At 39.8% G+C, this 12,366-nt stretch overlaps 2 protein-coding genes across 3 annotated transcripts; one reads left to right on the top strand and one right to left on the bottom strand.

Annotated features, from left to right (window-relative positions):
• Positions 1-1,148: 1,148 nt before the first annotated feature.
• shpk (sedoheptulokinase) lies at positions 1,149-6,396 on the bottom strand. The gene is made up of 7 exons (XM_053331025.1): positions 6,138-6,396; positions 5,604-5,745; positions 4,043-4,217; positions 3,793-3,945; positions 3,437-3,612; positions 2,864-3,064; positions 1,149-2,651 (listed from the first exon to the last, which is right to left on the bottom strand). Exons 1-7 carry the CDS (start codon positions 6,273-6,275, stop codon positions 2,248-2,250), a joined length of 1,389 nt encoding a protein of 462 aa, XP_053187000.1. The 5' UTR covers positions 6,276-6,396; the 3' UTR covers positions 1,149-2,247.
• Positions 6,397-8,346: 1,950 nt separating this feature from the next.
• On the top strand, positions 8,347-10,512 carry emc6 (ER membrane protein complex subunit 6). Of its 2 annotated transcripts, none has more exons than XM_053331039.1 (2): positions 8,347-8,534; positions 9,722-10,512. In XM_053331039.1, exon 2 carries the CDS (start codon positions 9,753-9,755, stop codon positions 10,083-10,085), a length of 333 nt encoding a protein of 110 aa, XP_053187014.1. In that variant the 5' UTR covers positions 8,347-8,534; positions 9,722-9,752; the 3' UTR covers positions 10,086-10,512. The 2 variants fall into 2 exon arrangements, with proteins under 2 accessions (XP_053187014.1, XP_053187013.1); XM_053331038.1 differs by having other exon boundaries at positions 9,719-10,511.
• The last annotated feature ends 1,854 nt before the right edge of the window (positions 10,513-12,366 follow it).

Here is a 12,366-nt window from a genome sequence, read left to right as displayed (position 1 = left end):
TAAAGATGAGAAGGACTGAAAGCAGCAATAATAGTAAACATAAAGTAAAACATGCTCAGAGTAGCCATTTAAATTCAAGAGAAGGCAGTGAAAGAGCAGTAATCAATCCATATAAATTAAACCTTGATCGACTGAGCAAGGATATTGAATATGTGCACATTAAAGGATTAGTGTGTAAGATTTAGTGACATCTAGTGGTGAGATTGCAGATTGCAACCAACTGAATACCCCCTCCCTTCCCTTTCAAGCATGTAGGATTTTCAGGTGATTATACACTAATTAATACATACATTTGAATATTATATTATATTTCTACTTAGTCTATTCCAATAAATGCCACAACATTCTACACATTGTGCCTTTAAATTACCCACACGTCAACAAATGCTGCCGTACTCTGCATGTCTGCCCCTTGGTCTGTCAATACACTCATGCAGCTGTATGTCTGCTGAAATATTCCTTGTATTAATGTGCTGATCTGAGGCCTGTATCACAGTCAGCTCAGTGCATTAACCAGCTGTTTCAACTTTGATTTTTACTAAACACAAAAGAACATTTTCACCAATCAGCAAAACCACTTTGCTTTCCATGATAATTGTATTAATGTAGAAATAAATTGGATACTGTATGTGTCCCCAAACACAACCCCTCCCCACCACACTGCAGCAGACTAATGGAGGATGATTACGGACACACATTAATTGCACTTAAGTTCTTTCAATTTCCCCGCAGGATTCCTGAGTGTATAAATAATTTTTATACTCACATCATCATTGCAGCTCAGGATGAGACATTTAATCAACTTTAATCATCTTTTTTAAGTCAATGAGAAGATCATTTGGAAATTAAGTGAGTACCCACTGAAGCTCAGCACGTATGGGTGGAAGATTTTGGTCAGACAAACCTCATTAGTTTCAATTCTTTCTTTAAGGCTTTCTTTTTTTAACTCATGCCCTTTGTGCGTTTCCTCTCTGTCATGGCAGCAAAAAGTTTACTTCCTCTGTTTGAACACGCAAAAAACAAAAAACAAAAAAGATTATGCATTTCCATGCTCTTAATGTGTTACACATTGAAAATAGCATCACAATTTAAATGACATGGCTTATGACTTCTTATTCTAGTTGGTCTACTCCAGTGTTCAGATAATCTTGTATGTAGTAGTGTTTATAGTCCAATAATCTAGTATAATCATATTCAGTACTTCTATCATGGTTCTGGTGATGCTGCATGTGATTGACCTGTGAATATAATTTCTGCTTCTTTAATATTAACACATTCATAACTAGACTGGTAAACCCAGAATGACCTGAGCCAGTTGATAACCAGTTTCATGATGCTGCTTATTCAGGATCACCAATGTTGCTTAGAGCCAAGTAACTCCAGACTGTAGAAGTAACAGGAGATAGCTGAGCTGGAAACGCCAGACTAGGAGGGAACTACATTTTAACCTCCATGTAACATAAAAACCATGAGACAGATGGAGGGAACAAAGAATGACACAGTAATACCTGAGGAAAAGCATTTCCTTGATAGGCTATTTTCTGCTTGAATGCTAACATGTTAGTAACTTGACACATCTCATCTCACTGGCCATGCTGAAAGACCACATGGTTATCATAAATCTGTGATCATAAATCTGTGATCTTCAAAGCAGGACTTTGATTTCCATCCACTCTCTGAATATATAAAAATACCTTTCAGCAACGTCCAGGAAAGGAAAGTCAAAGTGTTGTATTCAGCTGTTACTGTGTTGGTGTATAGCTAAGTGATAGCAGTAATGATGTTTTCTGATGACTGAGCTTTAACTTTGATTGTTGTGTTAAATTGATGAAACCACTTTTGCACAATGTTACGTTAATGAATACACAGAAAAAAAATACAAAAAAGGCAACAAAACAGACCCAGAAATGCCTGCTGTATTGCTATTTAATAGCTGTTCAATCACAGTGTAATCACATTTTTGATCCAGCAGCCAGCTGCAGTCAGTGTGTCAGACACGCTTTGTTTTTTTGGTCCTAAAAATGCAGGCCTGAACATACTGTAAGGTTTTGAATACACAGGACTTTCATTGTGTATTCTCTTCTTTCAGTTTCACTGAGCAAAATATGCTGCAGTATTTCAGTTTGCCTTTCTAAACTTTTCTGTTTGATAAGCTATGTAGAAGCAATTCAGAAAATTGTATTAAAATGTGCAAATTCTCAATTATAATCATGTAAACAAACTATCAACAACAATTATCAGTCTGATTCAAAGTCGGTCACAGAGGACCATTGCCACGCCAACAGCAGAGTCCGCATTCTGTCCATAAACCACTGGCTGAGGAAACACCCTCTCCACTTCCTGCCTCAGCACCTCATTGCGAGCGAGGGCGCTCCCACTGCCTACGATCCTGCTGACCCCCGCCTGCTGCAGACGCTCAGCGGGCATCATGGAGATGATGTTGTCCAGGACTCCGCGGCACAGTGCTCTTGTCACATGACCCAGAGACAGATTGGAAGCAGAGATGTTGGTCAACTGTCCCAGGCAGAGAGGACTGTGTCTCTCTCCCAGGATGGTAGGACTCATTCTCAGGTCGCTGGTTTCCTGGTTCAGAGCACAACCAATCAGCTTCTCATATAGGCACGAATCATTCAGCTCTGCACCTGTGACACCTGTGAGAGATGAGAAGGAGAAAGTCAACGTTTGAATGAAAGGATTTTATAGTTTTAACAACATTGAGGAGTTGGGAGAGAGCATGTGAGATGTTCTCAGGTGTTTAGAATTGAAGTCACAAGAATTTATAACAACATCATCAGTGAGCTACATTTCATGCTCTGAAATATCACTAACCTTCAGTTGCATATATGGATGAAAAGTCACATACCAAGCTCTTTCATCCAGGCAGTGAGCATCTCCACAAAAGTGGCCAGCACGTTCCCTCCGTTGAGTGACGCTGCCACCGCCAGGTAAGATGAGTCAAAGTATGGGAAGAATGAGATGGGGGAAGCAGGCTGAGGAGAGTGTGGAGGTTTGAATTCAGCTGGCATGGCGTAGGTCAGCTGGGCCGAGGTGCTGATGTTAAGAACTAGGAAATTAGGAAAAGGATACAAACATATATAAGGAATATGAATTAACAGCAACAACCTGACATGCAAGAGATAGCAGGAACACATTTAATCCATAATGCATTACTTTTCTGTGTGCTGGTTGCTGTGATTTTTCATTATTCTCATATTACCATCACATTCATCAAATGTTCTCAACAAACTGAAGCATTATCAGTGAATTAGTAGATGAGAACTAATGGATGCATAATTGTCATGATAAAGCGCTGGTGTGGTTCAGTCTTAATGGATTCTTTCCATTGAACTGAACAAAGTGTAAAAGTAAAAATGCATGCTGTGCATAAGTGCAACCTCAGCCTACAAGAGAGAGATGACTAGACTTCCTGTTTCACCTGCATCTGTCCGCTCACTCATGCAGGAGTAGACGGAGCACTGGAAGTCTCCCATGGCGGCACCTACTGGCGTACCAGCGGGGATGCCGTGCCAGTCAGAGCACGTCTTTCCCGCCAAGCCACCAGACGGCACACACTGAGGAAGCAGGCGCAAAGGGAAGCCGGCACCCTTCAGACTAGAGCATGCACACACACACACAGTGGCTGGTTATGTAATTTACACACAACACATCCAAGCTTTTAATGAACTGTACAAACTGTTAAGTGGTTACAGTGAAAAAACAACAACAAGCAGGTTAACTAGAAAACATTTATCTTGCATTTAGTTCTTCTACTGATGCCACCTGCTTACATACATGTCTGTATTCCACTGGTTGGAGGACGTGTTGAAGAAGCCCCAGCTTGCTGCATTCTGAGGCGTCATCACACACCCGCCCAAACCACACAGCATGGACACCACATAGTCCTGGATGGTACCTGCAGTTGTGAAGTCCTCAAGGAACTCAGGCCTGCAGTAGAACCACTGTTCATTAGATTTCAGAGTGTGTCAGCAGGGATACATGCAGTCCAAGTTGTGCACGAGGTTTTAAAGACGTGTGTGCCCACCTGTGTTTCATGTACCAGAAGATTGTTGCACAGCCAAACCCCGTGGCTACGCTGAGGTGTGAGTCTGGCTGTGGTAGAGATGACAGGAAGCCACTGGTGCAGCGTCCATCCTGCCAGGTGATCAGATGACTGGTGTCTCTGGCTGTGAAGAAGTCTCCGTTGGACCAGTTACAACCTGTCAGGAGCAAGAAACATGGAGGAAAAAAATACAGCAGGTCTTAATTTTAGCTTTTCCCCAAACATAATAAGTAATAATTGACTTAAAGGTTTGAGTTTTGCATTGATACTGCAAACATCCCTGTAGCATAGATTTTCTTCAAGCTATGGATGCAACCAGCAGAGGGCAATAGAGTTTCTCATTAAACCTCAGTGAGACATAGCTTCATAGCAAATCAAGACGGAGGTCCTAGTTCCTTTTGGACGGCCATAAACTTTTAGTTTTATGATGTAAGAAGAACAATCTGCTCAGCTTTTCAATCCATATTTTAAAAAAACATCACACATCAACACTGCTCTCTTCTTAAAAAGGACTTTGGTTAATCATTGTGTGAACTGTGAAGCCAAACATTATCTTCAGGTACAGAAGGTGATGTTAAGAATGAACTTCATCTAGAGGAATCACATTTGTTTCATTAACTGACCTGTATTACAATACATGCAGTTCATTTAACTTAGATTTAACACTCTGATATTGAACTGATATTGGTTTATGATACATCTGCATATGTGGTATTGTAATCTCCATGTTATTATGGAGACTTGTATTAACAACATGAAGACTTCCTGGAAACATTGTTTTTGTTTTCCATTGACAGTTTTCACCCTGTGTTTCATGACAGGATTAGTAAGTAACACTGAATGACCCTGAGGCACTCCTGCTAACACATGCTCACATCCCACCATAGATACTGAAATAATAATGCAAATTTAAAGGAAGAAAAATCTGAGACACTATGGACACACTATGAAGACATAAGTTAAGACCTGTAAAGCTCTGCCCTTTCATACTGAAAAACTTTAAATCCTTTTTTAAAATGGGATCCCCAACATCAAAGTGTATAATGGGGGACCCTTATTATGGGGCCTGTCTATGGATCAGACCCTTTTAGGCCACCCTAGGGCACGACATTACAAGACAAGATGCTGCAAGCTTTCATATAACGAGCTCTCTGTCATGGGCTCTGAACTTCTGAGGCTGGGGGCCCTATTTATTTCAGAGTCACGGATCATTATGGAATTGGATGCAGGGCTTTTGACTCTTCTGCATAAGCACATCTTCTAATCAAACACCCCAGGAAGAGTAGCTGTTGCCTGGGTAACAGCTAATGGGGATCCAAATAAACTAAACTAAACTAAACTAAACATCTACAAAGATTTTGCTCATGTATCTACATTGTGTGGGTTAGGCTCACCAAACACACTTTACAGTCTCCTCTCTCATTCTTTTACACTGTCTATACAAGATGAAATCCTTTTTTTCTGCTCAGACTACTCAAGCATCACGGAGTCGTTGTTACACAAGTAACCACACATTACCACAGCAGGCAGGCATCTGTCTTACCGTTCTTTTCTCTCCAGAATAACACTCCATGCATCTGTCCTGACAGCCCAATGCTGCACACATGCTGCAGTTTGTCTGCAGGCAGCAGGCCAACACACCGGTTCAAAGTGTCTATGATCTGGACAGTATCCTGCTCTTTAGCCTGCATGGGAGGGAAAGATAGCCAAGTTACACACAGGACACACAGACACACACTCATGCACTTTTACTTAAGTCACTGTTGGAGACATTACATAGACTTTACTTAGCACTAACCCTAACCACTAACCCCAGTTAACTAGTCTTGACTTGTCTGTCTGAAATGTGTCACTGAAAGTAGGATAAGACAAAACAAACACACACACACACACACACACACACACACACACACACACACACACACACACACTTAAGTTTGCGCAGCTATCCCTTTTAGGACATTGCATTGACTTCCATTCATTATGGGCAGTCTATCGTACCCACTTACACACAGAGTGGTGTTTAGTTTACTGAGATGCAGGTAACGTAGTGAAGCATGTGAACACACACACTCACCTTTATCCCGCTACTGTCGCTGATATCAGAGGTTGTAGGTATGGAGTGAGTCGCAGCCACACATCTGGAGTCTCTGTCTAATAAAATCGCTTTAATCGAGGTAGTCCCCACATCTAAACCCAGGATATATGAAGGCATGACGGCTGCAGGTTTTGTCTCTGTGTGGTTTTGCTGTACGACATCATGAGAAGGCAAAGTCAACGCTGCTGCGTTTACGTGCAAGCGGGAAATCGGACATTCCAAAATTCCTTGGCTGTAACTACTCCAAACCATAGTTCAAGTGATAAACTTTGGAAAAAATTAAGAAAAGTACGTTTAATTTCTTGCGCCATTTACTCAAGTAGAAACAGGCTATTATAATGACACCTCTGACAGACTTGTAGAATATCTTCCATTATTCCTAATAATCTAATTTATTTATATTGATATGATATTTTGACTTGTAGTAATAAACGATATAAACACTGCGGTGCATGCTGGATGTTATCAATTGCACCTATTATGTTATAACAAGTCAAAATGTTCTCCTTTTGTAAGTTTTTTGATCATTGGTATCCAGATTAAGGGAGAAAGAAAAGAAAAGATTTTAAAAAAAGGAAACTGTGTTACCCAGAATAATGTGGTTACTGTGTTACAGCAACAGGAACAGCATGTAGGGAATATGTTGACATCAAGGTTGTATAATGAGAACAAAGTGATGTCTGTATGGGCTGTGCGGTATATGATGTACATCTTTACATTTCAGTTACAGTACATCTCTGTAAATATGCAAATATTGTTAATTTCAGAAGTTTAACAGCTGAACAAAAGGTGTTTCCTAATTCACAGTCCATTTTCAGTTTGTGCACTGGAGGCTTCAAGTTCACACATCACACTTGTGTGAGTTGAATATTGGAACAGGATTGCCTCCAAACTGCCTCCAAAATTTGTGATGGCACAAATCATGCTCAAAGGCCCACCCCTTAAAATCTGATTGTAAATGAGCTCAGAGAAACTTTCCACTCTCAGCAGATGGAGGTGAAAACAGACTTCTAGTGTCAAACTCTGCACATCCATCATTCTGCATAGTGAAGCTCAAACGTCCAACTGAAAGAAAAAGAAGAAAAATACATGAAGTGGAGGAGGACATTAACCATTTATAAACAGCTTTAATTCATTTTAAAGCATTACAAAATCAAGTATATGTGTATTTTGAGACCAACCAAATTAGTTGCAATAGTAAAAGTTAAATTTGCTTTCCTGCTGTTTTTATTTTATTTTTAAATCCAGCTCTGTATAACTTCATTGGAGAGGGCTCTAGCCTTGGGACATCAAATATTGGACACGAGGCAGCAGAATTAGGAAGAGTGAGAAAAAGGAACTTTTTTACTCGCTTTTAAACCGATATAAGCAAAAGGGGACAACGGTCTGGTTGGCAGCAGAGCAAAACGAACTGTGTTTTCTCCTCTTATAAGAGCAATGTTCAAGGTTCAAAGGTTGTATTTCTTACATACAGTGCTGTGCAGTCATGTATGGTTTTGCAATGAAATTATAGTAAAGTAGCTACACTGATCCACTTCTTATATCATCCACACTGGATAATATAAGGAGGGAAAAGAAGAAGAAAAAAACATATGGATAAACATTCAAATATAGATGAATAGATAAATAACATATGTACACTTAATGTATAGTAAAGTCAGCAGCAGGTAAAAACAGCAAAGACAGCAGTATATTAGCTATATTTACACTATGTACTATATATGTTATACACTGACCGCACAGGTGTGCTTTGTGCTTCTGCCAGAGCTCAACAGGGTCATGACAGACTTTCAACAGTTGCCATCTAATACTTCAAGAGGGTGACATGTGCTGACCAAGGACAGTGATCAGAACAGACATAATTAATGCCTGGCAGAAGTGCGTGCGTGCGTGTGTGTGTGTGTGTGTGTGTGTGTGTGTGTGTGTGTGTGTGTGTGTGTGTGTGTGTGTGTGCTGTTTTTCTGTTGACCTGTCAATATTCTAAAGCCATGAATGCACATAGTCCAATACAGTAGGTGGCGGTAGTTGGTTTACGATCCACCAATAAACACGAGGAAGAAGATGAAAAAGAGGAAGCACAAGGACAGTGGCACAACTTAAAGGCCCCTTTCCCCCAATTATAAAACTAAAATGTCCCACTTTGGGCTGTGCTGTGAACGCACCATATACACTCCCGACTGATGATTCCCACAAAGCACTGCGCAGGAACATGGCTGACTCTGTCGTCTGAACTGGGATAAATGTGCTGTTTCTGAACATTACCGAGTGCCTCTCCGTCTGAACAACCAGCTTTCCACTTCTATGAAGTCCTTTTTACAGATTATGTTCGTATAATCGCGCTGTGAGGAGCCGACAAAGTCTCTACGTTTATCTCCGGTGAGACGCTGTCATCATTCATCGTCACTGTTAGCATGTTAGCATGTTAGCGCAGGTGTGGGCAGACAGTCGTGCAGTTAGTGTGCTGTAAAGCTTATTTTAATCACTATTTGCTCTACTGACCACAGCCTCTTCCGTTTCTGTCTCCTATTGTTTAATGTGTCAGTTTCTGTCACTAGAACAAAGCTTTAAATGCAATTGTCATCTGCCTCTGTGCGGTCAGTAGCAAAGCTAACGCCGAGGATCGATATTCACTCACTCGTTTTAGTGAGATTTGAATTGAATGTGACTGTGCTGTCGATTTATTTTCTTTGTCATAGTTATCTGTTAAAATATCCACGAGAAGGTATTACATTAGACTGAATTATATCTAAAGAGGCTTGTCCATAATGTGTCATAATGTTGCTATGGTCTTGCTTAATAAGGGCAGTAAGTACTGAACTATTTTATGCACTGTAGGTTAAAAACAGTAACAACACTGCTATGTAGAAATATTTTCTCTCCTGCATTCATAATCTCACTAAAGTGAATATACTGAAGGATTATCAGCAAAAATATATACTTTGTAGACAGACGCAAAAGTAAAAAGTTCTCTTCATCAGTAATCATATATTATTGGGCTGTTAGGATTAATACATTAATGTCAATGCATTTGAGTCCGTGGCCAACTGAGATGGAACTGATTCTAATTCATTAGCTACAATTTAGTATTTTAATCTATTACAATAGATTGCATTTTATAACCTGTGTTCTTTCTTCTTAAAAAGCCCTTTCCATTTCCCCGTGGTTAATATAAATGAATGTTTTACTGTTTAAACTTTATGTGAACTATGAACTGGAGGGATTTTTAAAGGGTTAAGTTTATCTATAAGAATCACACCATCTACATTAACTGATCAGTGATTATAAAGTAATACGGTTTATGACAGCATGCGACTTTAACCTCATTAGTTATGATTCACTGTTTATTTATAGCAATGCATTGTGTGCATAACATCTTAACATGCAGGAGGAGTTAGGCATCCCATCTGTTATAAAAAATAAGTGAAATACAATAAAAGCACAAGTACAAGTACAAGATTAGCCTCTAAGCAGCATAACATTAAAGTGCTTAAATTACAAGTACTTTTAAATAGATGTACATGGTAGGCAGTGTTAACCTGGCTGAATCTCTCCTGTTGCAGCAGCACCTTCCTGTGACACACGACCAGAGCCAACATGGCAGGAGTTGTAGCCAAGCGTGAGGGACCACATTTCATCAGTGAAGTGGCTGTGAGGGGCAACGCCGCTGTGCTGGACTACTGCCGCACCTCCGTATCCGCTCTGTCTGGTGCGACAGCTGGCATCCTGGGCCTGACGGGACTCTATGGCTTCATTTTTTATTTCCTCTCAGCGTTTCTCCTCTCTCTGCTGCTCATCCTTAAGGCCGGACGGCGGTGGAACAAGTGTTTTAAATCCCGGCGGCTGCTTTTCACCGGGGGGCTCGTCGGAGGTCTTTTTACTTACGTCCTGTTCTGGACTTTCCTCTATGGAATGGTGCATGTGTACTAAAATTGATCCACCACAAATAATCTGATTTATCCCCAACTAATGCTTAGTAAACCAATAATATTGTCTGTCCTGCTGTTTGTAGATAAGCCATTAGTGAAAGACTTGATTTTTTTCCATTATGAACTGTTGATACAGTGGAGGATGTATCAATAATTACCATATGCAGAATAAACTGTCCTCTTATCCTCCCTGCTCCACATTTAGCAGTGACTTTGAACTTTATTTAACCTGTAACTCACGGTTTTTGCTCAGCATCATCAATGATAGGATGAGAGCTAATGTTTCTGTTTTTGTGTTACAGATCCAAACAGATTACATCCTAACATTTCATGTACAATACTATTGTTAGATTAAAATAAATGTGATTATTACTGATTGGAATAAATTCCTATGTACAACTTGTTTGCATTCATTATTAATCAGTTTGAATGACAGTTGTTGCCATCATGAAATAAACAATACATTTGTTTCCATCAGTAAATAGCATTCATATGAATACAAACAGGAAGAGTCTATGTACCTCAACATCTTGCACCACCACCATCATTATCAGCCAGTATATCAGCTGTGAACCTGTCCACTCACAGTAGACCCGTAGCACTGCATTCCACAGCTTCCTGAGACAGTTATGTTGTGACAGACTGTATTGTAGCTGTTGCAGGGCTCACATCAGCAACAACTGTTTAACAGCATGCTCAGGTCCGTTTCACAACACAGGTACATTAATTGTTAAACTGAAACACCAACAGTTAAGACCAATCACATTTTCTTACAGTTATTGGCACCTACCTACATCATGAAATATCTCCTGGAAAAAAAATAATCTAGTAAAACCACTTTGGTCTATAGACACTAATTTTTTGGGGCAGACCAGCTAATGGAAGGAAGAAAAAAATAAAAGATTGAAAGATTGCCACAATGCTGGTATTGACAACCTTCAATTCAGTTAAAAAAGCTAGTAACATTAGACTCACCTGTGATAACTGTCAGTGCTCACATGACTTAAATTAGCCAATGAATGATAACAGCAACTAGTCATCCTTTGTTGCTTTTTCACAATGCTGATGACACAGGAAGTGTCTGAGAGCATCAGAAGTGCTATTATCTCCTAACACAAGACCTCCAAAGGCTATGAGGTCATCAAAAACCTTGATATTACTGTTTTAACAGTGTACTATGTTATCAAGAAGTTTGCTAAGCAATGTGAAAAGTCCTCGAAGGTTGGTGCGAACTGTGTAAAACACTCCACATACAATGTTGAAACAGCTGAAGGCTGACCTGGAACAATCTGAAGTCAAGGTTTCAACACATACCACACGCCACAGACTAAACCAAGAAGAGCTTTATGGGCGAAGGCCAAGGAGGACTGAAAGACTGCTGAAAGAAAAATATAAAAAGGAACGACTGATCTTTGCTAAAGAGTACCTGGACAAACCACAACCATTCTTGCCAAATGTTCTGTGGACAGATGAAACCAAAATAAAGCTTTTTGTAATGCACACCAGCAATTTGTTAATAGATGATGAAATGAAGCTTATACGGTAGATAACACCCTTTCTACTGTGAGGCATCGTGAAGGATCCATAATGTTGTGAGGCTGCTTTGCTGCCTCTAGGCCTTGACCGTATCGAAGGAACCGTGAAATCAGAGGATTATCAGGGGATTTTAGGATGAAATGTGCTACCCACTGTAAGAAAACCAGATTGAAGTTGACGATCGTGGGTTCTCCAGCACAATAAAGGTCAGAAGCACAAGTCAAAAAGCACTCAAGAATACTTAAAAAGGAAAAACATGTTTTAAACTGGCAAGCAATGAGTCCTGATCTCAATCCCATTGAAAATCTTTGCTGAAATCTTCCATGTGGTAAAAGAATCAGCCAAACATTCAAGAGTTGAACAAACAACAAACATTTGGGGGCAGTCATCGCTCCCAAAAGGTGTACAACCAAACACTAAGGAAGGCTGCCTATATACCCGTTCGGGTCATATTTTATTTATTCTTTGAAATGACTAGCCTACATGTAAATTGAAAACTGTTTTGTGTTGGATTTCTAAAATATTCTGATACAAACTTGGGAAACTTTCATTATTTCTAGCGCTGTTGTACAGGTTAAACAAAAAATTCAAGGGTGCCAATAAAGGTGACCAGAACTGTATGTACTGCTTCCAAGTACAGTTCTTTAAAAACATTTGTCTTTGAATGCATGCTTACAAAATAATTTATCTTATAATCCAACATTAATTTACTATGTTTTGCTGGCCAATTTAGCAGAATCTATTTA

This window comes from Scomber japonicus, chromosome 13 (genome assembly GCF_027409825.1).
Source record: "Scomber japonicus isolate fScoJap1 chromosome 13, fScoJap1.pri, whole genome shotgun sequence".
Classification (NCBI taxonomy): Eukaryota; Metazoa; Chordata; class Actinopteri; order Scombriformes; family Scombridae; genus Scomber; species Scomber japonicus.
Note: the sequence above shows the minus strand (reverse complement) of the source record. Positions and strands in the feature narration are given on the sequence as shown.